Source organism: Dipodascopsis tothii (assembly GCF_038497935.1).
Source record: "Dipodascopsis tothii strain CBS 759.85 unplaced genomic scaffold V1510scaffold_41, whole genome shotgun sequence".
Classification (NCBI taxonomy): domain Eukaryota; kingdom Fungi; phylum Ascomycota; class Lipomycetes; order Lipomycetales; family Lipomycetaceae; genus Neoaidaea; species Neoaidaea tothii.
Window position 1 is genome coordinate 3570 of NW_027118025.1, and position 25089 is coordinate 28658.

General features: G+C 69.9%; 13 protein-coding genes and 1 non-coding gene across 14 annotated transcripts; 5 read left to right on the plus strand and 9 right to left on the minus strand.

Annotated features, from left to right (window-relative positions):
• The first annotated feature begins 1810 nt into the window (after window positions 1–1810).
• On the plus strand, window positions 1811–2830 carry V1510DRAFT_278121 (ribose 5-phosphate isomerase A-domain-containing protein). Its single transcript, XM_066930612.1, has one exon. The coding sequence runs from the start codon at window positions 1890–1892 to the stop codon at window positions 2637–2639; it is 750 nt and encodes a 249-aa protein (XP_066786793.1). The 5' UTR covers window positions 1811–1889; the 3' UTR covers window positions 2640–2830.
• On the minus strand, window positions 2653–3601 carry V1510DRAFT_370167 (XAP5, circadian clock regulator-domain-containing protein; the record flags this gene model as incomplete). Its single annotated transcript, XM_066931426.1, has 2 exons — window positions 2653–2919; window positions 2951–3601. The coding sequence occupies 2 exons, from the start codon at window positions 3599–3601 to the stop codon at window positions 2653–2655; spliced, it is 918 nt and encodes a 305-aa protein (XP_066786794.1).
• Window positions 3602–3930: 329 nt separating this feature from the next.
• Window positions 3931–5049, minus strand: V1510DRAFT_344874 (kinase-like domain-containing protein; the record flags this gene model as incomplete). Its single annotated transcript, XM_066930808.1, has 1 exon — window positions 3931–5049. A coding segment is annotated over one exon (1119 nt), but the record flags the coding sequence as incomplete, so codon positions are not given.
• Window positions 5050–6221: 1172 nt separating this feature from the next.
• Window positions 6222–8117, plus strand: V1510DRAFT_278138 (major facilitator superfamily domain-containing protein). The gene has a single exon (XM_066930613.1). The coding sequence runs from the start codon at window positions 6339–6341 to the stop codon at window positions 8061–8063; it is 1725 nt and encodes a 574-aa protein (XP_066786796.1). The 5' UTR covers window positions 6222–6338; the 3' UTR covers window positions 8064–8117.
• An 8-nt stretch (window positions 8118–8125) lies between these two features.
• V1510DRAFT_422951 (major facilitator superfamily domain-containing protein) lies at window positions 8126–9951 on the minus strand. Its single transcript, XM_066934876.1, has one exon. The coding sequence runs from the start codon at window positions 9837–9839 to the stop codon at window positions 8172–8174; it is 1668 nt and encodes a 555-aa protein (XP_066786797.1). The 5' UTR covers window positions 9840–9951; the 3' UTR covers window positions 8126–8171.
• A 222-nt stretch (window positions 9952–10173) lies between these two features.
• Window positions 10174–10816, minus strand: V1510DRAFT_422955 (uncharacterized protein). Its single transcript, XM_066934877.1, has one exon. It carries the CDS (start codon window positions 10687–10689, stop codon window positions 10249–10251), a length of 441 nt encoding a protein of 146 aa, XP_066786798.1. The 5' UTR covers window positions 10690–10816; the 3' UTR covers window positions 10174–10248.
• A 320-nt stretch (window positions 10817–11136) lies between these two features.
• Window positions 11137–12949, minus strand: V1510DRAFT_370178 (uncharacterized protein; the record flags this gene model as incomplete). The annotated part of the gene is made up of 2 exons (XM_066931427.1): window positions 11137–12253; window positions 12285–12949. Coding segments are annotated over 2 exons (1782 nt in total), but the record flags the coding sequence as incomplete, so codon positions are not given.
• Window positions 12950–13891: 942 nt separating this feature from the next.
• On the plus strand, window positions 13892–13963 carry V1510DRAFT_t253. Its single transcript has one exon. It is a non-coding gene; the product is annotated as a tRNA-Pro (tRNA).
• Window positions 13964–14285: 322 nt separating this feature from the next.
• Window positions 14286–15743, minus strand: V1510DRAFT_422958 (gamma-glutamyl phosphate reductase). Its single transcript, XM_066934878.1, has one exon. It carries the CDS (start codon window positions 15612–15614, stop codon window positions 14307–14309), a length of 1308 nt encoding a protein of 435 aa, XP_066786800.1. The 5' UTR covers window positions 15615–15743; the 3' UTR covers window positions 14286–14306.
• Window positions 15744–15800: 57 nt separating this feature from the next.
• V1510DRAFT_278229 (uncharacterized protein) lies at window positions 15801–17747 on the plus strand. Its single transcript, XM_066930614.1, has 6 exons — window positions 15801–16224; window positions 16257–16575; window positions 16607–16708; window positions 16737–16826; window positions 16856–17173; window positions 17203–17747. The coding sequence occupies exons 1-6, from the start codon at window positions 15926–15928 to the stop codon at window positions 17560–17562; spliced, it is 1488 nt and encodes a 495-aa protein (XP_066786801.1). The 5' UTR covers window positions 15801–15925; the 3' UTR covers window positions 17563–17747.
• Window positions 17748–17761: 14 nt separating this feature from the next.
• On the minus strand, window positions 17762–18089 carry V1510DRAFT_404997 (uncharacterized protein; the record flags this gene model as incomplete). The annotated part of the gene is made up of 2 exons (XM_066932298.1): window positions 17762–18036; window positions 18068–18089. 2 exons carry the CDS (start codon window positions 18087–18089, stop codon window positions 17762–17764), a joined length of 297 nt encoding a protein of 98 aa, XP_066786802.1.
• A 237-nt stretch (window positions 18090–18326) lies between these two features.
• Window positions 18327–19211, minus strand: V1510DRAFT_404998 (pre-mrna splicing factor; the record flags this gene model as incomplete). The annotated part of the gene is made up of 5 exons (XM_066932299.1): window positions 18327–18376; window positions 18410–18834; window positions 18866–18922; window positions 19099–19147; window positions 19181–19211. The coding sequence occupies 5 exons, from the start codon at window positions 19209–19211 to the stop codon at window positions 18327–18329; spliced, it is 612 nt and encodes a 203-aa protein (XP_066786803.1).
• A 633-nt stretch (window positions 19212–19844) lies between these two features.
• On the plus strand, window positions 19845–20741 carry V1510DRAFT_422968 (uncharacterized protein). The gene has a single exon (XM_066934879.1). It carries the CDS (start codon window positions 19951–19953, stop codon window positions 20314–20316), a length of 366 nt encoding a protein of 121 aa, XP_066786804.1. The 5' UTR covers window positions 19845–19950; the 3' UTR covers window positions 20317–20741.
• A 1095-nt stretch (window positions 20742–21836) lies between these two features.
• Window positions 21837–25009, minus strand: V1510DRAFT_278260 (uncharacterized protein). The gene is made up of 4 exons (XM_066930615.1): window positions 24834–25009; window positions 24304–24784; window positions 22696–24268; window positions 21837–22402 (listed from the first exon to the last, which is right to left on the minus strand). Exons 1-4 carry the CDS (start codon window positions 24924–24926, stop codon window positions 21961–21963), a joined length of 2589 nt encoding a protein of 862 aa, XP_066786805.1. The 5' UTR covers window positions 24927–25009; the 3' UTR covers window positions 21837–21960.
• Window positions 25010–25089: the final 80 nt, after the last annotated feature.

Consider the following 25089-nt stretch of genomic DNA (forward strand, 5'->3'; position numbering starts at 1 on the left):
CGGGGGGGGGGTTTTGGGGGCCCCCCGGGGGGGCCCCCCGGGGGGGGCGCCGCCGCGGGGGGGTGGCGGGCGCCCCGCGGGCGGCGACTCCGTCGAGGGTAGCTGCCCTGCGGGCAGGCGGCTCTATGCGGCTATATGTGGCTATACCCTCTGCCCGCAGGGCAGCTACCCTCGACGGAGTCGCCGCCGGAGGCTCGTCGGGCGTGCGGCTGCATGCGGCTATATGCTGCTGCCCGCAGGGCCACCCTCGACGGAGTCGCCGCCGGAGGCTCGTCGGGCGTGCGGCTACATGCGGCTATATGCTGCTGCCCGCAAGGCCACCCCCGACGGAGTCGCCGCCGGAGGCTGTCTGGCGAGCCTCCGGCGAGGTCGGGAGAGCGTCGGGGGGGGGGGGCGGGGGGCGCCGGGGGTGGTTGGCGGGGGCGCGTCGGGCGGCGACTCCGTCGAGGGTAGCTGCCCTGCGGGCAGGCGGCTCTATGCGGCTATATGTGGCTATACTCTCTGCCCGCAGGGCAGCTACCCTCGGCGGAATCGCGCGGACGGCGTGCATGGCCGGGCGCGGGCGTCGGGCGGCGAGGCCGAGCGCGCGGCTGTGTTGGCGGTGCGCAACGGGCAACGGCGTTCCTTGTTCCTGGCGCGCGCACGCCGCAGGAGGTGCGGCTGCGGCGCGGTGGCTGTGTGGCTGAGCACATGCAGGCCCACCGGGCCGCAATAGATGCCCAAATAGTGCATTGCGTGCGCGTGTCGGTGGCATGCAGGGTCGAGTCACGCGTGCGGCTAGGCGTACGTCGCCGAGCAGGCCGGCCTATCTACGTCGGCAGCGGTCTGACGGCGGCGCAGGATCGGCCGGCGCAGGAGGATCGGCCGGCCGCCCACGGCGCCAGCGGCGCAGCAGGATCGGCCGACGGCCAGTCGATCGTCCCGCGGCGCGGTGGAATCGGCCGCCGGACAGTCGATCGCCGCGCGGTGGCACGTAGCGACTGCGGGCGCAGGCCAATGGCGGAGAAGTCGTTGTGCCGGCCCAAGGCGGCAATGCGGGGCACCCAACAAAGGCGGCGGTGGCCGCGCTTGGTAGGTCACAGAGCGTACGAATAGTCGTGTCGCACCGGGCACGCCGCGCCGCCGCGGTGGCCGCGTCCGCGGCCCGCGGGCAGCGGCCGGGCGCGTGCGGCCGCCGCGGCTCGTCGGAAGGCGGCCCCGCAGGCGGGACCGTTAGTCAGCGAGTCACGGTGTGGTGCGACCCGACGCTACAGGTGGTACCCGGCGAACAGCGCCACAGCGTGGGGGTCCGCGCGGCACACGTCGGCCAGCGCAGCGCGGGCGCAGAGCGCAGGCGGCGCGCAGGGCTCCGGCGCGGCGCGGCGCGCGGCGCCGCGCGGCGGCCCGCGGCGGCGGCCAGCCCCGCGCCCGCCCGCCGCGCCCGCACCCGGCCCCCAGCCGGCGGCGGCCGGCGGCCAAGGCCCGCCGACGCCGGCGGCGAGACCGGCTGGCAGGTCAGCGCAGTGCGCTAGCTCGGGCGGGCTAGTGCGGGTGGCTGGTGTGGCTCGGGGCCTCCCATGCGGCCCGGCCGGGCTAGGCGGGGCCGGCGCCAAACCTTACGGCAGCAAGAAAGAAGACGGGCGGCAGAAATGGCCGCGCCGGACGGGCAGGCCCAGAGATTTATCCACATCGGCTGGCGCAAACAGTCGGCCCATCCTAAAGCGAACAGGCGCAGCGGCGTCGGTTAATTGAGGGCGCTTGAGCGCAAGCTATAAAGGGCGGCGGCGCGAACAGACAGCCGCAAGCACAGGCTCAGGAGCCTAGACTAAACGGTGGCCGTAAGACTCGGCCTGCAGGCGCTCAAAGCAGCGCGACCAGCACCGCTCAGCACTCGGTTGTACGCGCGCAGCATGTCGTTGGCCACAGTGGAGTCGGCCAAGAAGCTGGCCGCGTACTCGGCCATCGACGACCATTTCCCGGCCAACCCGACCGCGATCGGCATCGGCTCGGGCTCGACCGTGATCTACTGCGTCGACCGGATCGTCGAGAAGGTCGCCGCCGGCGAGATCTCGCCGGACGTGATCTACGTGCCCACCGGCTTCCAGTCCAAGGAGCTCATTCTCTCGGGCGGGCTCAAGCTCGGCGACATCGACCGGTACCCCGTGCTGGACGCGTGTTTCGACGGTGCCGACGAGATCGACCGCTCGCTCGACTGCATCAAGGGCGGCGGCGCCTGCCTGTTCCAGGAGAAGCTGATCGCGCAGTGCGCGCGCAAGTTCATTCTCGTGGCCGACTACCGCAAGAACTCGACCGCGCTCGGCATCAAGTGGACCCAGGGCGTGCCCATCGAGGTCGTTCCCTCGGCGCACACCAAGGTCGTCTCCGAGCTCGTTGCCCTGGGCGCCAAGGAGGTCAACCTGCGCATGGGCGGCAAGGCCAAGGCCGGTCCGATCATCACCGACAACATGAACTTCCTGATCGACGCCCACTTCGGCCCGATCGAGGACCCGGCCACGCTCGCCACCCAGATCAAGCTGCTTGTCGGCGTGGTCGAGGTCGGCCTCTTCATCAAGATGGCCGACGCGGCCTACTTCGGCAACGAGGACGGCTCGGTCACCGCCCGCAACCGCGACGGCTCGATCAAGAAGGTCGAGTGGTGATGTACCTAGAAATCTACACCCCGGCTTGCTGGAAGTACACAAACCCGTTGGCGTCCCGGAGCACTGCGCGCGTGTAGTCTGTGTCGGGGTCGAACTCCTGCCAGACCGAGGTGGGGTAGATGTGCTTGTTGCGCTCGTACCAGTCGCGCGGCACGATCTTGGTGCGGTCGGCCTGCGTCAGCGCAGAAGACGGCTGGCGTACCTGGTCGCCGACGCCGAACGCGAGCGGCCCGGTCCGGGTCCTGATTGCGTGCGCCTCAAAGTAGAAGAGCTCGTAGTGCTGCCGTGAGCGGCGCCGCGCGATCACTTACGTGCGGCAAGATGAGCCCGTCGCGGACGAGCAGCACGTCGTCGACCGTGCCGCGCTGCAGCGCCCGGTGCGCCTTGCGCGCGCGCTCGAGCACGGTTCCCACCGTCTCGCCCTTGCGCGTCTCGACCGTGCCGGCCGTGGTGTTGCCGTCAAAGTAGAGGTAGGCCAGCGTGAGCGGCTCGGCCCGAGCCTGCGCTTGTTTCTCCTTGAACTCCTTCTCGAGCGCCTGCCGCTCGGTGGCCTCCCAGCCAGCCGCCGTGCGCGGCCGGATGAACGATGTGTCGACGGTGGGGTCGCGCACTGGCCGCAGCTGCCGCCGGCCGTCGCCTTCGCGTCCGTCTTCTTCGTCCGAGCCAAACGAGAGCCGGACGCCGGCGGGCCGTCGCCGCTTGCGCGCGCCTGCGCGCGCCGGCGGTGCCGGTCGGTCGCCGTCAGCGGCAGCCACGGCCTCGTCCCGCAGCTGCTGGAGCTCGGCCGAGGTCAGCAGCCCGATCGTGCGCTGCTTGACCAGATCGTCCGCGGTCTCGGTGGACTGTGCGCGGAACTCGCGCCGGCTGGACGAGGACTCGGCGGCCCGGGCGATGAGCTGCTCCTCGTGGGTGACGACCGGCTTGGGGCGGCCGGCCCGCGTCTTTTTCGTGGGCTTGCTCATCGTGGAGTTCGCGTCGCGGGGCGCGCGCCTTTGGGTGGGAGCGCCGCGCGGCGTGCGGCGCGGCCGCGGCTGGCGTGAGCCGCACGCCGTGCGGCTGCACGCATCGCAGCGCCGCACGCCGCGCGGCTCGCAGCAGGCCGGCCGCCGCACGCCGCGCGGCTCGCCTTACGCTTCATACAATGCAGATTTTTTATTGCAGCTGGCTCGCCGGACTCCAGCCCAGACCCTTACGCACCCGGGCAAGGCCGTCGGCTCGCGTCGAAAGCAGACAGACGCATGCCAGCGTCGTCAAAACGGACGGTAAGACAAAATGGAAATGACTTTTGAGCTCACGGCAGATCGACGTACCACCACATGTCCCGAGCCAGCTCGGACACAGTGGCGCGCTTCTCCGGGTTCTTTTCCAGGCAGCGGCGAAGAAAGTGGCGGCACTCGCGCGACACGTCGGCCTTGAGGACCCAGTCCTTGCCGATGGCGTCGTCGGCCGAGCGGAACGGCGTCTGCCCCGTCAGACAGGTGAACAGCAGCACGCCGACGGCCCACACGTCGGCCTTCTCGGCCTCGTACGGCTGCGACAGCAGGACCTCGGCCGGCGCGTACTGCAGGGTGCCGTAGAACCGCTGGAAGTAGACCTTCGGGCGCGGCGCCGCCAGCATGTAGTCCGGCGGGAACACCGGGACGGGCGCGTGGCCCGCCGGCAGCACGACGGCCGATCCAAAATCGATGAGCTTGATGTTGAGGGCCTCGTCTATCAAAATGTTCTCGTCCTTGATGTCGCGGTGGCAGATGTTGAGCGAGTCGAGGTACCACAGCGCGTCGATGAGCTGGCGCAGCATGTAGCGCACCTGGCGCTCGCTGAGCCGGCGCCGGGTCTCGATCATCTCAAAGAGGTCGTGGCTCGGCAGCGACTTGGTGTACCGGATCTCGGGCTCGTCGTCCGAGTCCGAGTCCGACCCGGCGTTCTGGACGCTGTCGACCGAGAGCGCGCCGAGCGCGGCCCGGCGCGGGGTCGGCGACGCCGGCCGCTCGAGCGTGTTGAGCACGGGCTTGGCCGGCCGCGCCGGCCGCTTGGCCCACGGCGCGCCGTGCACCTCCGTCACCAGGATGAAGAACTCGGCGTCCTGGTAGTGGTCCAGCAGCCGGATCACGTTCGGGTGGCACTGCGCCTGCAGCAGCACGTAGAGCTCCATCGGGATCGGCCCGTGGCACGGGTCCTCGTACCAGCTGTGTCGCGGGATCTTGCTGCGGTAGATGAACTTGGCTGCGACCATCTGCCCGTCGGCCAGCCGGCGGGCGGACATGACAAAGCCGAAGCCGCCGGAGCCGAGCTCGTCGCCGAGCTCGTAGCGAGCCGCGAACGCGGGGTTGAGCGCGTGTCCGTTGAGCTTCTCGCACACCACGACGACCTTGCGCCGCGCCTCGTGTGTCTTGCGCGCCTTGCGCTTCTGCGGCACGCTGTTCTCCTGCAGCCGCTCGCAGAACTTGCCTGGCGACAGCCGCACCGGCAGGAACTCGGCCCGGCTGAACGGCCGCGGCGGCGACGACGACTGCGGCGGCGACGACGAATTCGAGGCGTACAGCGACGGCGGCCGCGACAGCGGCGGCGGCGACGACGGCGGCGCGTACATCGTGGATTAACCGGCGAACCTGCGAGACACCGTGGAGCGAAGGAGCACCGCCAGGGACGATGCCGGCCGTGTGGGCTGCGCTGCCCATTATAAACCCTAGCGGCGCGTGCACGCGTCGCTGGACGCGCGACGCGCCAGCACGCACCTCGCCTCGCGCCGCGCAGAACACGCGCCCTTGCCCGCCGGCCCCGGCTAGCCCGCGTGCCGCACGCCGCGCAGACGCCGCCCGCGGCCGCGGCCCAGCCCCGCCACGCCCGCGCCGCGCTGCGGCCGCGGCGCCGGCCGCGGCCGGGACGGACGCGTCACTTTAAGCTTTTTTCGCCTGCCGAAACGGGCAGCTATCACCAACCGCCCGGCGCAGCCTTCCGACCGGCCGCGCCCGGCGTACGCGCCGTACCGCCGCGGCCGTGCGGCTGGCGCCGGGCTGCACGCGGGCCGGGTGGGCGCCGTCCGCCTGCGCCACTGCACAGCCTGGGGACGCCCGCCGGGGTGGCTGCGGGCAGACCCATATATAGCCGCACATAGCCGCACGCAGCTGCCTGCCGAGGACGGGCTGGCAGCACGGCCGCTCGGCGCCGACAGGCGACTTCGCCGATCGCCGCTCGGCCGCCCGCCGACAGGCGACTTCGCCGATGGCCGCGGAGATGGCGGCTGGCCGACGCCGACGGCGTCACGTGACGGCGTCGGCCGACCCAGGCGGCGCAGCCCGCGCCCTGCGCAGGCCCTCTGGGCGCTGCGGCCGCCTGCGGAGGCCGTACGGCAGTCCGCAGCCGCCGTCGCCTGCCCGGCCGCACGGCGGTCTCGCAGCCGCCGCCGGCGAGCGAGCCGCACGGCGTGCGGCTCGCACGGGCCCGGCCTGGATGCAAACGGACTTAAGCAAACACCGCTACGCGCGCTTACCCGGATCCACCGCGAACGCGCCAAGCCGGCAGCCGACACCGAGCTCGGCTGAGCCGGCGGCCAGGCCACCAACCGGACGACGGTGAACATTCCGAAAAGAGACTAGCCTGCGCAGGCACTTGCGCCCGCCAAAGTATAAAGGCTCACGGCCGCCCTTCGCAGAGCGTTTGCCCTGTAGACCGACAAGTCTGGTATATAGCTTCTGCTGCATGTACGCCATGCCCGGCGATCCTGGTCTAGAGAACCCCCAGATAGCCCAGGCCGGCAGCGCCCTTGGCGCGCCGGCCCGAAGTATCAGCGGCGGCGCAGACGGCGTGGTCGGCGTCGGTCTGGCGGCGGCCGAGACGGCGTCCGAGACCGGGGCCGGCACCGTCGGCGACGCCGGCGGCGACCGCGGGGACGCTGCGGACGACAGCGTGCAGGGCGAGGCGGAGAAGCACGTGACCGATGACGTCGCCGATGTCGCTAACGGCGCCCGGGCCACCGCCAAGTGCGCCAGCGCCAACGGCGCACCCGCAGACGAGCCCTACTCTGTGTTTTCGCGGCACAAGGCGCTCGGCGCGGTCGCGTGCGCAACCATCACCGCGCTGTTCAGCCCGCTGGCCACCAACATCTACTTCCCCGCGCTGACAGACATCGCGTCGGACCTGGGGGTGTCGATGGAGCTCGTGAACCTGACGGTGACCACGTACATGATCTTCCAGGGCGTCTCGCCGACGTTCTGGGGCTCGCTGGCGGACCTGATCGGCCGGCGGCCGGTGTACGTGCTCACGATCACGGTGTTCCTGCTGGCCAACCTGGGGCTCGCGCTCGAGCACTCGTACGCGGCGCTGCTGGTGCTGCGGATGGTGCAGTCGGCGGGCTCGGCGGCCACGATCGCCATCGGCGCCGGCACGATCGCGGACCTGTTCCCGCCGGCGACGCGCGGGTCCTACATGGGCGTGTTCACGTCGGGCGTGATGGTGGCGCCCGCGTTTGCGCCGGTGGTGGGCGGCGCGCTGTCCAGCTCGGCCCACGGCTGGCGCATGACGTTCTGGTTCCTGCTGGCGCTCGCCGGGGCCGACCTGGCCGTCATCGTGCTCGTCATGCCCGAGACCGGCCGCCGGATCGTGGGCAACGGCAGCGTGCGGCCGAGCTGGATCAACACGGCGCTGGTGGATCTCGTCCGCAGCCGCCACGCCGGCAAGCCGCCCGCGCCCAGGTCGGGCCTGACCGCCGGCATGGTCCTCCGCAGCCTGAACCCGCTGCGCTGCGTGCGGTACATCGTCCAGCTCGACCTGTTCTTTGTGCTGATCGCCAACGCCGCGGTCTACACGTCCTTCTACTGCGTCACCGTCGGCGCCGCCACGCTCCTGGCCGACGTCTACGGCCTCTCGACGGTCATGGTCGGCGTGTGCTTCCTGCCCTACGGCGTGGGCTCCACCCTGGGCTCGATCGTGGTCGGCCGCGTGTTCGACTACGACTACAAGCGCACGTGCCGCGAAACCGGCATCGAGATCGACCGCGCGCGCTCCGACCCGACGTTCCCAATCGAGTACGCCCGGCTGCGCACCACCTGGATCTTCTCGGTCGTGTACATGTGCTCGCTCCTGGTCTTTGGCTGGACGTTCCGGGCGTCGGTCTCGCTGGCGGTGCCGCTGGTCATGCTCTTCATCGGCGGCTTCACCGTGATCGCGTCCTTCAACGCCACGTCGCTGCTGCTGGTCGACCTGCGCCCGTCCAACGCGTCCGCGGTCTCGGCGGCCAACAACTTTGTGCGCTGCCTGTGCGGTGCGGGCGGCGCGGCCGTGATCGACACGATTCTGCGCCACCTGGGCCCGGGCTGGACCTACACGCTCGTGGCGGGCGTGGCGACGGCCATCTCGGGCCCGTTCCTGCTGATCGTGCTCAGGTTCGGCCCGGGCTGGCGCCAGCGGGCGGCGGCCGAGCCGTAGACCAGCCCGGGGCTGCCGCGGCCACTTTGCATTCCCTCCCGTGGCCCGGCGCTGCGCATGGCTATAGAGACGTCCTAATCAATTCCTAGAGTTCCTATCATTCTACATTCACTTGCGGCCGAGCGTGTTGTGCAGCGTGTGCTCGCGCATGAGCATCGCCGACACGCCCGCGCACACGCCCAGCACCAGGCACATGACAAACACGGCCCGGCAGGCCGCCAGGTACGCGCCGATGACGGTCGGCTGCAGGTACAGCGGCAGCCGGCGCACCTCCTCGACCGAGTTCATGATGCGGTCGATGACGGCGTCGGCGTTGTGGCCCTGGATGTGCTCGTGCAGCCGCCGCAGGAGCACGTTCTGGAACACGGCCGACGAGAGCGCGACGCCAATGGTCGAGCCGGTCCCGCGGAAGCCGTACTGGATCGACGTCGTGACCGCCTGGAACTTCTGGGGCACGGCCGCGATCAGCGCGATGAGCGTGATGGTCAGCAGCGCGCCGTAGCCGGCGCCCGGGAAGAGCGTCCAGAACAGGACGGCCGTGTAGGACGTGTTGCGGCCGAACGTGCAGATCAGGGCGACGCCGAACACGAACGAGACCGCCGAGACCATGGCGATCATGTAGTAGCGGCCGGTGTTGCGCATGTAGACGCCGGACGCGAACGAGCCCGCGGCGACGCCGACAAAGTTGCTGATGAGCGCGACGCCGGCGGTGGTCTCGGACACGCCCTTGACGGCGATGACGTAGATCGGCAGGTAGTAGAGGATCGAGTAGACCGACATGGTCATGAACCAGTTGGTGAAGGACGCGCCGAAGATCGTGCGGTCGGCCAGGAGCTCGACCGGGATCACGGGCTCCTTGGCGACGTACCGCTCGATGTAGACGAACGCGCCCATGATGAGCGCCGACAGCGGCAGCGAGACGACGACGACGGGGTGGGTCCACGGCAGCTGGTTGCCGCCGACGGCGACGGCGAAGAGAAAGAGCACGAGCGAGACGACGAGCGTGAACGAGCCGAGGAAGTCGACGCGGAGCAGGCGGCCGGCCGCCTGCGTCGGCTGCGGCAGCTTGAGCGCAAACACGATCGCCAGCGTGGACACGGCGATGAACGGCACCTGGACGAGAAACGCCCAGCGCCAGCCAAAGGCGGACGTCATGAGGCCGCCGAAGACGCCGCCGAGGGCGGCGCCGGTGCCGAAGAGGATGTTGCCGACGCCCTGGAGCACGCCGCGCTTGCGCAGCGGCACCAGGTCGCTGAGCGTGATGGTGCTGAGGGCGTAGAGGCCGCCGCCGCCGATGCCCGAGATGACGCGGCCGGCGACGAGCACCCACAGGTTGCCGGCGATGCCGCAGACGAAGCAGCCGAGCCCGAAGGACAGGCTGGCGAAGACGAGGCCCGGCTTGCGGCCGAAGATGTCGGTGAGCTTGCCGTACAATGGCTGGAACGCTGCACACGCGATCAGGTACGCCGTCGCGATCCACGACACGTTGCGCATTTCGTCGAACTCGGACGCAATGTGCGCCAGCAGCGTTGCCACGATCGTGCCGTCGAGCGCGGCCAGGAAGACGCCCATGTAGAGCGACACAAACACCGAGGCCAGTTTGGCGTTGGAGAGCTCCTCGATGAGCTCCTCGGCCTGGGCGACGAGGCCGTCGTCGCTGCCGGACGGGCCGGCCTCGTCGGCGCTCTCGGGCGTGAACGGGTTGTCGAGCGACGGCTGCTGCTCGAGCAGCGCGTCCGTCTCGTCGACGTCGAGCGAGTCTCGTGTGGAAGCCATGGTTGGCTGCTGGGACGGGCCGGGGCGGATATAACGCCGGGGTAGGGAGTTACCCGGCCGCGAAACAACCCGCCGTTGTTCGCCGCCGGAGCGAATGCAGAGGGGCCTGCGGGTAACATGCGGGTCACCGCGGGTCACCGCCCGGCGGGCGCGTCTGGACCGCGGCCGCCGCGCCGGCAGACGGGCGCGCCTGGACCGCGACCGCCGCGCGGCACGTCCGTGCGAGCCGCGCGCGGCTCGCCGGCCGGCGGTCCCAGCGCCACCCAGCGCCACGGGAGTGCGCCTCCCAGCGCCGCACGCCGTGCGGCTCACGGCCACGCTCCCCCGCCCGTCGTCCTCTAAAACTTTTATTTAGCCAAAAACTCCAATCGATTCCGCGGCCGGCGCGCGTCCGGCCTCCATCGTACATCTACCCCCGCACTACGCGACGCGACGGGCTCGCCCCATAGCCGATCGACGGCATGAAGCTATCCGTCGACGCCTGGAACGGGATCGGCACGTCAAAGACCAGATAGTACACCAACACAAGCAGCACCGGCAGCCAGAACGCAAACAGCATGACGTCGTTGCGGATGCTCTGGTCCTTCTTGCTGTCCCAGATCTGCTGGAGCATCTCCGCCTCGGTCGGCGGCGCCGGCTCGGCCGACGACGCCGGCGCTGCCGGGTAGATCTCGTCGTAGGGCGGCGGCTGGCCGCTGGCGTCCCGCGTCTCGGCGTAGCCCAGCTTGGACAGAAACTGCAACCGGCCGGCAAACGAGTTGACGAGCGCGTCGTGCACGCTGGCCTTGGACATGTCGCGCATGATCTTGTCGAACGGCAGGTGGATCGAGTCCAGCGTGGACATGCCCATGCGCGAAAGCAGGTCGCGCTGCTGCGAGTACTTCTCCTTGAGCCAGCCGAACTGGTGCAGCCGCGTGAACTGGCGCTGCAGCCGGCGCTCGGGCGCGTCCAGGCGGCGGGCGAGCGCGTCCGCGTCGCGCAGGTCCGCGTCGCTGCCGTCGTCCGAGAGCTCGTCCAGGCTGAAGCCGTCGTCGGTGTAGTCGGCGCCGTCGCTCGGCCCGGCCTCCGGCGACGACAGCTCGGACGACGACTGGTACGGCGAGAACTCGGTTGCTGGCTGGGACACGGCTTCGCTCGTCGTCGTCGACCGGATCGACAGCACCGAGCCCTTGCGCGAGTGGCGGCGCAGGGTGCCGAGCTCGTCGAGCACGTCGACCTGGTCGAGCAGCATCTCGCGGATCTCGTCGTCGTCGTACGCCAGGTCCAGCGGCGTCAGGCCCTGCACCGACTTCTGCAGCGGGTTCGCCCCGCTGTTGAGCAGCCGCGAAACAATGTCCTTGTGCTTGTGCATGGTCGCAAAGTGCAGCGCCGTGAACCCGGACCGGTCGCGCACCTTGTAGGACGCGCCGCGGGCCAGGATGGCCGCGACGAACCGCTGCAGGTTCAGGATCGCGGCCAGGTGGATCATTGTCTGGCCGCACCGGTTGCGCAGCTGCCAGTGCACCTTGTGCACCGTGTCGTTGTAGTCGATGACGTCGATGAAGTGCAGCAGGTTGGCCTCGAGGTCGGGGCCGAGGCTGGCCGTCGTGGCCGCGATCGGCTCCTCGCCGGTGACGCCGGTCGAGCCGGGGTCGCGGTCCGTGTGGCCCATCAGCCGCATCGCGATCTCCCGCGCGTTCTCGATCTTGCCCGTCATCTTGAGCCCGACGACCTGCAGCGCCAGCTCCATCAGCTGCCGGTCCGCGTCGTCGACGTACGTGAACAGCTGGAGGCTGCCCATCGGCGACGGGTCCGCCTGGCCGGCTTCGGCCACGCGCACGACCACCGGCCCCGGCGTGGCCGCGGGCGGCAGCACCGCCACGATCGCGCACGAGCTCCAGATCTGGGTCTTGATCGCCGGCTGCTCGCCAAACAGCACCGTCACGCCCGGGCGGAAGCCGACGCCGAGAATGGTGACCTCGATGCCGCCGCGGATCGGGCCCTCGGGCGGGATCAGCCGCTGCAGCGAGATCTGCTCGGGCCCGGCCGCCGCCGCCAGCATCGGCTCCGAGAACGCGCTCGCCAGCGACGACGCCGACGAGCTCGGGTGCAGCAGGCTCGAGTTCTGCCGTATGAGCGACGTGTGCGTGGCCGACCGCGACAGCGTCGGCGACATGCTCGCCCGCGACTTGGACGCCATCGACAGCGGCGGCGAGGGCGCGCTGTCGTCCTGGCTGGACTTGCGCTTCTTGGCGTTGTGCGCCAGGTCGTCCGACTGGCCGTACAGCTTGTCGGTCGGGTTGATGGCCGTGACGGCCGCCATGCGCGCCGCGTTGGCCGTCGAGATGATCTTGTGGTCGTCCGTGATCAGGATCGGCTCGGTCACCGTGCGCGCGACCACGCGGCCGGTGAAGTCGCGGAGGACAAAGTAGACGCTGCCGTTAGCACGCCCGCGGGGGCACTTACCGAAACCCAATGCGTTCGTCGTGGTGCCGCGAGTAGCACGGAATCCGCATCGGCAGCTCGACGCCCTTGACGCTCGTGTTCGGGTGCACGCCGGTGGCCAGCATGAAGTCGGGGATGTCCACAAGCTCGGAGCAGTTGAACATGACGCCGCGGAAGTCGTCCTGCTCGAGCCAGCCGATGTCGTCCACCGACGGCGTCTTCTTTCGCGACGCCCGCTTGCGCTCGCGGTTGCCGCAGCTCGTGCACACCTTGACGGGCTTGAACCGGTCGTGGTCGCACACCACAATCACGTCCAGGTCGAGCGTCTTGCGGTCCGGCTTGAATTCGTGCCGCAGCTGCTGCCGCTTCTTGGTGATCGTCGCTGTCGGCAGGTGGATGTACGACTCGGGCGGCGCTGGCGAGAACGTGAGCGTGGCCTTGATCTGTGTCTCCACACGCGACTTGACGGTGTCGGTCGTGACCGACACCTGGTACGGTAGCGCGGACGTGTCGTTCCAGTCGTTGGGGTCGTACGACGGAAAAAACGCGGGCGGAATCCAGTCCGCGGGCGGCACCTCGTGCGGTGGTGAGTACAGTGCGTCGTAGACCACGTCCGGCAGCACGGCCGGCGCCGCCGGCGCCGCCGGCGCGTGCTCGCTGCGCGACAGCCGCGACAGCCGCCGCATCAGCGGGTTCGAAAAGAGCCGCGAGTGCGCGGACTCGTCGCGCGGCGCCGGCACCACCGCCGGCACCGCCCGGTCAAACGGCAACGGGTCCAGCAGCGCCGAGTCCAGCGGCGAGACAGGCGACAGCGGCGACAGCCCGCCAAACGACGGCTTGCGGTCGTCTGGGGGGTCGAGGTAGTCAAGCATGGCGTCGTCGTCCTCGAAGAAGCCGAACGTATCGTCGCCCGCGCGCGGCCCGTGCATACCAGCGTCCGTCCAGTCCTGGCCAAAGCCGTCGGTAGTGCTGTCGCTCATGTCTGCGAAGAAGAAGCCCAGGTCAGCCCGCCGGCTGGTGTTTTCGGCCGACTCCATCGTCCGCAACCTCGGCGATCCAGCCAGATTCACGCCTGGAGCGCAGTGCAGGGCAGTGGAAAGATGCGCCAAGCCGGGTGCGCTCGCCTGCGTGCCAATGTGCTCTCGGGCGGATCTGCGGCGTGGACGGGTCGTGAGCGTAAAAAAAAATGCGGGTGTGCACGTACTCCGCTTAGGCGCCCAACATTACTCATGGCGACGGTGCGGCTCGCACTTGTTGGGTCACCCAAAAAGTCACGTGTCATCATAGCGCCGCCCGTCGGCCACGTCGGCGCCGCGATCGCTGCAGCGCAAGACCGGCGCGCTGTGCCGGAACGGCCTGGAGCGGCAGCGGATGCGCAGCTACCGCGGCGGCTGCGCAGATGCTGCGCAGCCGCCAGCGCCGCCTCAGCCGCTGGCGCTGACGATCAGGCCGCACGCCGGCCCGCCGCCGCCGTGCGGCGCAAGGCCGCGTCAGCTTGGACCGGCTGGCTCGGCTGGCTGTCTCGCAGTGTGGCGGCGGCCCTACACTGACAGGCGGTGCCCGGTGGGTCATGGCGTGGGGCTGAATAGTCAATAAGGTGACTAAGCACTTAATGTGTTTTAAGAAAGGGCCGTGTGGTCTAGTAGTATGATACTCGCTTCGGGTGCGAGTGGTCCCGGGTTCAATTCCCGGCCCGGCCCCCCTTTCTTCCCTTTTTTTGATTTTCGCGATGGCTTGCGCCGCACACTGTGCGGCGCATAGCCACTTGTGCACCTCTGGGCTCCGTCGAGGCACTCCCTCCCGCCACGGCAGCCCGCCCGCAGGGCGCACCCTCGACGGAGTCGCCGCCGGTGGCTCGTTTCGGGCGAACCCCATCCAGCAATGTGTCGAGGGCCGCTGCCCTCCTGGCATATCGGCACGTCACGCCGGCCGCAGGCGAGCGCCGACAGAGGCTCACCATATAGCCGCATATAGCCGCATATAGCCGCCGCAGGACGGCGCGCCCGCGTCTACACGCGTCCATAACCGTAAATGCTTTTCTATCTACAACTCCTTAAAGTTAAACGTCTTGGAGCCGCCGGCGCCCGCGTAGTCGCCGCAGACCTGGCCGGTGCCCATGAGACGGTACTGGTAGCAGACCAAACCGTCCAGGCCGACCGGGCCGCGGGCGTGGATCTTAGACGTGGAGATGCCGACCTCGGCGCCAAAGCCGAAGCGGAATCCGTCAGCGAAGCGGGTGCTGGCATTCCAGAAGACCGAGGACGAGTCGACGCCGGCCATGAACTGCTCGGCGACGGCCTCGTCGGCGGTCAGGATCGTGTCGGTGTGCTTGGACGAGTGCGAGTTGATGTGCAGAATGGCCTCGGCCACCGAGTCGACGGCCTTGACGGCGATGGTCATGCTGAGGAACTCGGTGCTAAAGTCCGCGTCGACCGCGTCCGAGACCGCCGGGCCGTCCAGGCCGGCGGCGGCCAGCGCAGCGCGGATCTCGGGCGTGACGCGCAGCTCGACGCCCGCTGCCAGCAGCGCCTGCGCGATCGGCGGCAGCAGCGACGCCAGGCAGGCGCGGTTGACGAGCAGGCACTCGAGCGCGTTGCACGCGGCCACGTAGTTGGTCTTGGAGTCGACGACCACGCGAGCCGCCATGTCGACGTCGGCGTCCGGGTGCACGTACGCCGAGCAGCGGCCGTCGGCGTGGCCCAGCACCGGGATCTTGGTGTTGTCCTTGATGTTGCGGACGAGTTCGTTGCTGCCCCGGGGAATGACCAGGTCGATGTGCTCGTCCTGCGACAGCAGCGCGGCCACGTCCTGGCGGGTCTCGATCAGCTGGATCGCACCGGCCGGGATCGCGGTGTCGGCCAGCGCGGTCGTCACGCACCGGGCCATGGCCGCAAACGTGTTGAACGACTCTTTGCCGCCCTTGAGGATGGCCGCGTTGCCCGACTTGAGCGCCAGCGACAGCACGTTCGCGATCACCTCCGGGCGCGCCTCGAAGATCACAAGCAGCACGCCGATCGGGCACGTCACCCGGTACAGCCGCAGGCCGGCGTCCAGTTCGCGGGCCATGACGACCTTGTTGGTCGGGTCGTCAAGCTTGGCCACGTCGAGCACGCCCTCGAGCATCGACTCGAACTTGCCGCCGCGAAACAGGTCCAGCCGCTTGAGAATGGCCGGCGCGATGCCGGCCGCCTCGGCCGCGACCATGTCCTTCTTGTTGGCGGCCTCGATCTCGGTCCGGGCCGCCTTGAGGGCGTCGTGCACCTTGACCAGCGCGGTCTGGCGCTCGCTGTCGGGAACCGCGCGCAGCACGGACGCGGCCGCGCTCGCTGTCTTTGCAATCTGCTCGGCCATTGTGTGTGTCTGTCTCTCGGACGGCGCTGCTGTTGGCGGACGATGTTGGCGCGGCCGTGACTCAGACGCAAAAAAAAAGCTCACCGCCGTGCTGGGACTTACGCACTTGGCGATACCTGCGGTTATCTGGGCACGGTGTCGCGATAGTCGCGGGCGCCTAATCTCCCCCGCCATCCCTCTGCACACGACGAGCGCACGCGAGCGCTGGCACAGGACCGACTCGGCGTCAATCGAATCGGCACCGACGGGCCGACAGGGCAACGGGTGCGTGCGGCGCGGCCGCGGGCTGACCCCAGACAGAGATCGACGCGATGGCTCTCAACGGCGACAGCGGCGCGGACGACGCACGGCGGTCGGCGCTGATGGACGCGGCGGCCGCGGCCGAGGCGGCGTCTGCGGACGGAGCGACTGATGCCGTGCTGGCCGCGCTCAAGGACATGGTGTTGCCGCTGCTGCAGCAGCGAGCCAAGCCGGTGCGGCGCCGCGACAACGAGCCGCGCCCGCAGACGGCCCTGCTGGGCGTGCACGCGCGCCTTGACCCGGCCGACCAGGACGAGATTCTGGCGGCGATGGATCCGGCCACGTGGACGGCGTGCTGGGTCCTGGCGCTGTAAGACGAGCGCCCGATCAAGCTGACAACAGCCTATCGCGGCCGGCAGGCGCGCCCGACGAGTGGCTGACGGCGGCGGACCGCCTGTGCGCGGTTGCCGACGCCGACCAGCTGCAGCTCGTGGCCGCTCAGGTCCATCATTTTGCCGACATGGTCGTGGCCACCGCTGCCGCGGCCGGCCGGCCGGCGGCTGCGCTGCAGCCGCTGCGGTCGCTGGTCCTCCGGTTTTCGGCGGATGGGAGCACGCTCTCGCCGGCGCACGCGCAGTTTGCTGCGCAGTGCCTGGCGACCGGCCGGTACCTCTACGCGACGGGTGTGCTGGACCGCGACGTGACCGTTTTCAGCAACAAGGCAAGTGGCCGGCCGAGCGCGCTGACCCCAGTTCGGCGTGACGTACCTGGACCACCTGCTGTACCACTACTACGGCGCGCAGATCCTGGCGGGCCTGCGTCGCTACGGCGATGCCGAGGCGTTTCTGGCGATAGTAAGTCTCGGCCGGACACACTGACAAGACCATCTCGGCGCCGATTTCGCCGCCGTCGCTGAGCCAGGTCGAGGCCTACAAGAAGCACGTGCTGTTGAACCTGATTGTGCGCGGCAAGGTACGTGTTTGGGCGGATGCGCTGACCAGATCGCACCGGCGTCGCGACTGATCAACGAAACCACGCTGCACACGCTCAAGACCATCGGCCGGCCATACGAGCACTTTGCGCGCGCGTTCGAGTCCGGCGATGTCAATGCACTGCAGACCACGGCGGAGCAGCTGCGGGCGATCTTCGCGGCTGACGCCAACGAAGGCCTGGTCCAACAGGTCCTGATGGCGTTCCGCAAAAGACAGCTGGCGCGGCTGCCGAACACGTACGTGAGCGTCCCGCTGGCGTACGCCGAGCGCGTCGACTCGGACTTCATGGCCTCGGGCGTGACCACCGAGGGCCTGCTTCAGCAGATGGTAGGTCGAGCGCGAACGCGCTGACGCAGATCGACGCCGGGGAGCTGCAGGCGCAGCTCGTGTACCGCAGCCCAGAGGCCCAGCCGGTGATTCTGTTCCGTGACACCAAGCTCACGAAACGGCATGTGGGCGCGCTGAGCGCCAAGATAGACGCCGTGCGGCTGCTCAACGAGCGCATGATCGCTCTCGACCGCGCCGTCGGCATGAGCCGCGAGTACCAGGTCAACCGGCTCTACCAGTCGACGGGCGCGGGAAGCATGCTGAGCGGCCGTGGCGGACTGGCAGCGGTCATGGCCGAGACTGATCTGGACGAGGACGTCATTCAAGACTCGCGCAGCATGGCCGCCGAGTACTACCGCAACGACGAGTCGGACGAGATGGAGGACTGAGCATAGAAATAGTGCATGATAGCTATGTACACGTAGGCTGCGAGCGCGGCCGGCGGGAGAGCCCGCGGGCGCGGCTCCGCAGGGCAGGCCGTGCGAGCGAGCCGCACAGTATGCGGCTGGAGCGGTGTTCGCGAGCCGCACACCGTGCGGCTGGTTGCCGCGGACCGCCGTGAGCCGCACGGCGTGCGGCGCACTAGCGCTACTTGGACGGCGACTCCGTCGCCGACGGTCCCGCCGGCGGCGCCGGCGCCTCGTCCGGCAGGCCCAGGTTTTTCCAGTCGTCACGCAGCATCAGGCCACGGTCCATGCGGCAGTTGAGGTAGTCGCGCGCCATGAGGCGGCAGTCCTGGACGTTGACGCTGCGGGACTCGCTCATGCACTTGAGGTACTTGCGCATGTACGTCTTGCACTCGCCATCGTGGTCGAGCGGGAACGAGCCGCGCTCGGGCGGCGTCGGCCGCATGCCGGGCAGGCCTGGGGTCAGCGGGACCGGGGCGGCACTTACTGGGGGGGGCGCCGAAACTCATGGTGTCTGGAGATCGGACGGCGACAGCGACAGCGACGAGGACCGGAGGTAAAAAGCCCGCGTGCCCTAACCCTGCGCCGCACGATGTGCGGCGCGGTCGCGTGCGGCCAGGCCATTGCTACTCTGCCGGCGGGCACGCGGCCCGCAGGCCGCGGCCAGTGCGCCAGCCGGCGCTATACAGATACAGATTTTTCACCTAGCAAAACAAGCGCCGAGCAGTCAAAAAGTGGGCAGGGGATCAGTCCTCGATGACGTCGCCGTCCTGTTCGTCATACGGCTTCTCCTTACCTGCCCGTTAGCCGCGCCGGCAGGTCTACGCACCAGTGCCATTGCTCTCCGGCGCCGGGCTCTTGTCGGCCGGCGGCGCCGAGCCGTCCTTGGCGCGGTCGTCGCGGTCGTCGTCGCGGTCGCGGCGGTCGTCGTCGCGGTCGTAGTCGCGGTCGTCGCGGCGCGGCGAGCGGCTGCGCGAGCGGCTGCGCGACGGCGGGCTGCGCGACCCGCGCGGGCTACGCGAGCGGCGCTTGCTCACCGGCGAGCGCGAGTAGTCGCGGCCACGGCGCGGCGGCGGCGACGCCGACGGGCGCCGGCGGCGCGGCGGCCCGCGGTCGTCAAACCGCCACGACGCCGATGGCGTGTTGCGCGCCCACTCGATGTTGAGCGTGTCGCCCGACCGGATGCGCCGGTGGTGCAGGTCGTAGTACGCGTCGTCGGCGTCGCGCCGGTCCTCGTACTCGACAAACGCAAACCTGGCGTCAGCACGCCCACGCACATACTTACGGTCGCGCCGCCGGATTGCGCGGTGCCGGAATGTCGCATCGCACCAGCCGCCCGAACCTGGCTGTCAATCGCTGTCCGCGCGCCCACACCACCTGAGTGTCCGGCGCCGATCTGCCGTCGGCGCCCCGTCCGGGGTCGATCGGGGGATTCGCATCGCGCATCGCCGCGCGCGGCGGCTGCCCGTCCGCGCGCGTCCGCCGTTCGCCGCCGTGCCGGAGGAACACTTTTAGTACCTTTCGAACTCATAAGCCAGATCGCGCGCACGCACGCCGGATCCGAAGCCTGCCGTCAGCGCCGCCACCACCGGCCACCTACCGGTCACGTAGAGAGTCGTTCGCGATCCCATCGTCGCTGCCGGGCCGCCAGGGCTGATGTTGGTTGAGTGGGAGGGAAATGGAGAGAAACAGAAAATTCCATCGGCCGCAGAAAAGCGCGGGCGCCGCGATCCCTAACCCTGCGTCGCGCGTCGCGCGCTTCGCCGCCGATCCGTCCCCGACCCGCCAACCATGACTGCCGACACCATCGCGCGCGTGGCCGAGCTCGTCGACGTCGCCCAGCGCTGGGCGCACGCGACCGCGCCGCCGCCGGCTGCCCGCCGCCAGACCGTGGCCAGCTACGACCGCGCGCTGGACGACCACGTCGCCGCGCTCGAGCGGCTTGTTGGGGCAAACCGCCGCCAGCTGGCCGGGCCGGGTACGATCGCGCCCGGGTCGGGTCGCGACGACACGGCCACCGCCCTCCGCCGCGAGCTGCTCGCGCTGCAGCAGCAGCGGCCCGGCCCGGCGTCCGTACCGGCCGCGGCCGGGCCTGCCGGCGCGCTGGCCGCGGCCGCCGCCGGCGCGCGTGGTCTGGCCCGGACGGACGCGGCCGCGGCCGCCGTCGCCGCGGACGTCGCCGCGCTCGAACGCGCGCTCGCCGGCGAGCGCGCGGCCGGCGCCGAGCTCACTGCGCTGACGACCTTGCTTGAGACGCGTCTGGTCAAGCTTCAGGTGCTGGATCAGGCCAGCCGGGCGCCCGGCGCCGGCTCGGCCGGAGATCGCCGGCTGGCCGCGCTCGAGGCCCGCCAAAGCGCTGCGGCCGGCCGCATGCGCCACCTGATGGCCGTTCTCAAGGCGCTGATCGACGACGCCATCGCGCCCGTCCTGGTCGAGGAGGACGCCGGCGCGGCCGCCGGCGGCTTTTCGGCCGCCGAGCGCGCGCTCAAACAGCAGCAAAACAAGCGCTCGCTGCGCGATCTTTGGGACGGCGGGCGGCAGGCCGAGCTCGCCCGCGAGCTCAAGGCGCTGACCGAGGACCTGCTGAACGCCGCGTTCGACGCGTCGTCCGGCTACGTGCGCGTGACCGATCCGGACTCGCTGGCCGTCCAGTTCCTGGTCCGGGCCGACGTGGTCGAGATCAAGCCGGCGGACGCGCGGTACGTGCGGCTGCGCGACTACTCCAAGAAGTTCTAGAAAATTCCAGCACTGCATTACACGTTGTGTAGGACCGCCGCCGCTGGCCGCAGCCCGACGGCGTCGTAGATGGCCGCGTGCAGGTCCTCGCGCGCAGCAAACGCGGCCGCGCTGGCGTCGTCTATGTACACTTTGGCGGGCGAGCCGTCGACGGCCGGGCTGCGCCCGTCGGGCGTGGCCGGCGCGCGCTGCGGCGTCGCCGCCCGCGGGCTGCCCAGGCTCTGCCGGGCAAACAGGTCCTCGAGGTCGCGGATCTCGGACGTCCGCCGGTCGGCCAGCCGCGTGATCTTCTGGATCGACCGCACGATGCCGTCCACAGACGGCGAGCGGATGCCGGCGTCGCGCGAAGTGGCGGCCAGCTTGGCCTTGGCCAGCGTCATCTGCTCCTCGACCTCGTCCAGGCTCTTGGTGACGGCCTGCAGCTTCTTGCGGAGATCGCGCTGGGTCTCGCGCACGTTGGGCGGCAGCGTCTGCGCGCGCACGCGCTGCCGGTAGCTGTCGTCGGCCTCGTGCGAGACGAGCGCGCCGGCACGGACGACCTTGGCCTCGAGCCGCAGTAGCGACGGCTCGAGCGCGGTCGCGGCCGAGTCGTTGGCGGCAAACTCGGCCGCCAGCGTGGCCGACTCGGCCGCGCGTGCGTCGACGCGGCCGGCCAGCTCGCGCACGGCGGCCAGCGGCCACTCGTCGGGCCGGTCCAGGGCCAGCTCGGCGGCGGCGGCCTTCTGGGCGGCGATGTAGTCGGCCAGCCGCGACAGGTTCTTGGCGACGACGCCCAGGTCGTGGTCCATGGACTGGCAGATGGCGTCGAACTGGTCGGCGACGCCCTCGCCGCGGCCCTGGCCGGCCGCGCTGATGGTCAGGAACGCCGGCAGCGCGGGGAGCGGCTTGCGCCGGGCGGGGCTGCGTGTCTGCCGCGCCGGCGCCGGCCCGGACGAGTCCGTCGGGTACCCCTCCGAGTTGGTACCCGTGTCCGGCCGCGAGCTGTCCTCGGGCGGCGTCATGTTGCGCGACGTCTCGGTGGTGTCCTCGCCCGAGTCCGACGCGGGCTCGACGCGGCCAAAGAGCCGGCCGGGCGCGTTGGACGCCCACGGCGCGATCCGCGGCGGACCGGCCGGCGCGCTCTCCTCGGTCTCGTCCTCGTCGCCGTCGTAGTCCTCGTACTCGTCGTCTTCGTCGTCGCCCTCGGCGTCCGAGTCGCTGGCCTGGCTGAACCGCCGGCCGGCGGGCGCGATCTCTGCCGGCTCGGCGAGCTTGGAGAACCCAAAGACGGCTGGTTTGGGTGCAGGCGACGGCGACGGCGGCAGCGACGGCTCGGGTGACGAGCGCTCGGCCAGCTTGGGCGACGGCGGCAGCGGAGGATCGGTCTGGGTGGGCGACGGCGGCAGCGGCGGTTCCGCTAGAGTGGGCGACGGAGGCAGTGGTGGCTCGGCCAGCTTTGGCGACGGCGGCAGCGGCGGTTCGGCCGCCTTGGGCGACGGCGGAAGCGGCGGCTCCGTGCTCTCGAGCTTGGGCGACGGCGGCAGCGGCGGCTCCGCCAGCGTTGGCGACGGCGGCAGCGGCGGCTCGGCACTCTCGAGCTTCGGCGACGGCGGCAACGGCGGCTCCGCAGCCTTGCCGGCCAGGTCGAGCGAGCCCATCCCAAAGTCAAACGTCGACGACTGCTTCAGCGGCGACGGCTTGTCCGGCGCAGACGAGCCAAAGCCAAAGGACGGTTTGGCCGGCTGGCCAAGCGTCGGCGCGGGCTTGCCAAAGACGCCGGTCGAGGGCTGGCCGAACGGCGACGACGGCTGGCCAAACGGCGAGCTGGCCGGCTTGCCGAACGGCGACGCCGGCGCCGATCCGGCCGTGTCCGTGTCGCGCATCTGCGTAAAGTTCTGGCCGAGCTTGGCTTTGTTTTCGGTCGAGGCCGGCGAGGCTGCCGCCTGGCCGAACGGCGACACTGTGGATGCCTGGAAGGCCGCCTGCCCAAAGGGCGAGGCCGCGGACGCCTGGCCGAAGGCGGGCGCGGTCGATGTCTGCCCGAATGCCGGGGCAGTAGACGTCTTGCCAAACGGAGACTCCGTCTTGGCTTGTCCGAACGGCGACTCTGTCTTCTGTCCGAACGGTGATTCTGTCTTCTGTCCGAACGGCGACTCTGCCTGCTGTCCAAACGGAGAGTCTTTCTTAGGCTGGGAGGCCTGCCCGAACGGAGAATCGGACTTGGTCTGGCCAAACGGTGACTCTGTAGTTTGGCCGAACGAGGACCCCGTCTTGGCTTGGCCAAATGGCGACGCATTGGTGGCCGGCTGGCCAAACGGCGACGGCTTAGTCTGGCCGAAAGGAGAGTCGGATTTGGCCTGGCCAAACGGCGACTCGGTCTTGGTCTGACCGAACGGCGACTCGGTCTTGGCCTGGCCGAATGGCGACTCTGTCTTGGCCTGGCCAAATGGCGACTCCGTCTTGGCCTGACCAAACGGTGTGTCTGTCTTTTGGCCGAACGTCGGTTGCGTTTGGCCAAACGGTGACGCGGTTGAAGCGGCCTGGCCAAACGGCGACGCGTTCGACGAAGCCTGGCCAAACGGAGAAGCATTGGCCGCGGGCTGTCCAAACGGAGACGCGTTGGCAGCTGGCTGGCCAAACGGCGACGCGTTCGCGGCCGACTGGCCAAGAGGCGACGAGCTTGCCGCGTTTGACGTCGGCTGGCCGAACGGCGTCGCACTTGCCGCCGGCTGGCCGAACGGCGATGCGTTCGACGCCGATTGGCCGAACGGCGACGCGTTCGAGGAGGCCTGGCCAAACGGCGATGCCGTCGATGTTGCGCTCGCAGGCTGGCTGAACGGCGATGCAGTCCCTGACGAGCCACCGAAAGGCGTTGTCGGCGACGCAAACGACGCAAACCCGCCCGTCTTGGCCGGCTGGCTCGCGCCCGTGGCTGGAGCAGCGCCAAACGACGACTGGCCGAAGGCCGGCTTGGCGCCGAATGACGACTGACCGAACGCAGGCTTAGCCTGGCCAAACGACGACTGGCCAAACGCGGGCTTGGCCTCGCCGAAACCTGACTGGCCGAACGCTGGCTTGGCCTGGCCGAACGCGGACTGGCCAAACGCGGGCGCGGCACCAAAGCCAGACGTCGGCGCTGGTGTAGAACCAAAGCCGGACGTCGGTGCCGGAGTGGTGCCGAAGCCGGACGCCGGCGTCGACCCGAAAGCGGTCGGTGTCGGCGCTGCCGCAGGCGCCACCGCCGGTGCTGCCGCGGGCGCTGGGCCCTGTGCAGCGGCCGCCAGCGCCGTCTGCCGGTCTGCCTGCACCCGTGCCAGCAGCTTGTCTGTCGCGGCGTGGCCGGCTTTGATGCCGTCCGACCAAATTATCGTCCAGGCCTTGATCTGGCCCTCTGTGTTCATGAGCCACAGCGTCGGCAGCGCCGCGGTCTGCTCGATGCCCGGAATCGGGTTGGCAACCGGCGCCGTCGCCGTGAAGTCCAGCGCCAGGCCGACCGGCGACGTCTCGGTGCCGTTGTGGAAGGGCAGACTGGCGCGCTTCATCTCGTCGAGTAGGTAGTACGACTCCTTCTCGGTCAACAACGAGATATCGCTCGACGGGTTCGACGCCAGCATGATGAGATATGGCAGCGTGGCGTCCCAGCCGCGCACGACGGCCGTGTGCCAGCCGTCGCCGCGCGCAGAGAGTCCAAAGGGCGCGCACGGCTCGAGCACCATCGCAAACGAGATCGCGTTCGACGGCGTCTCGCGCCGCACCATGTACGCCTTGTAATCGTGTTCGCCGGGCGGGCACGCGCGCGCGTAGACGACCAGGAAGAGGTGCGTCTCGAGCCAGGTGACCATCGACACCGTCGTCAGATCGTCATTCATGGCCCGGCGGATCTGGGCCCGCGGCTCGCCGGCGGGGGTGTACTGCACGAGCTCGCCGGCGGCGTTGCCGACCACCAGCTGCTTTCCTTTGGGCGACCAGTCGACTGCGGTGAGCTCGGGCACTAGAATGCGTACTTACAGGCCGTCACGCCCTCGGCGATCTTGGTCGAGCTGGCCGCGGCAATGTTGGCCACGGTCAGCACTCCGTCGGCGCCCAGGATGGCGATCTCGGCGCCGTTCAGCGGATTCGGCCGCAGCTCGCGCACCTGCACCTTGAGCGTGTTGATGGGCGCGGTGCCGGCAGAGAGTCCGTCGATCGCGTAGTAGCTCAGATCGCCCTCGACCGTGGCCACCAGCAGGTAGCGTTCGTCCGACGTGAAGCCCACGTACGAGACCGTCCCGGCCACGGCATGCGTCGCGCCCGTGTACTTCTTGTCGCCGGCCGCAAACGCCTGGCGCAGCGTCTCGAGTGTGTCGACCACAAAGCCGTCCGCACCGGCCGCGGCAAACAAGCCGCGGCCATTGGCTACCGCCAGCAGCTTCGACCACGGCGCGGGGTCCGCGATCGGCCGCACAGCCTCCACAACGGCATCCTTGCCCAGCGCCGTGAATCCGTAGGCCTGCGGTCAGTTTTGCGCGTGGACGGCCGCGTCGTGCGGCCGCGCCTACCTCGGTCTCGATCTCGGGCAGCTCGCCCACAGATCCCTGCGGCTCGTCCGCGGCCAGCGCCGCAAACCGGTTGCCCGCGCTGTCGCTGTTCATCACGCTCTGGACCTGCCGATGGTTCGCGTCCGTCTTCGGCGCCCGGCTGGTCGATCGTGCGGTCAGGGCGCGCGAGAAAATTCGGCGCGCGCGTCACGTGCGGGGCACGTGATGCGTCACGTGCGTGCCGTGCGGCGCAGGCCTTCCACAACGCTCCGCCGCT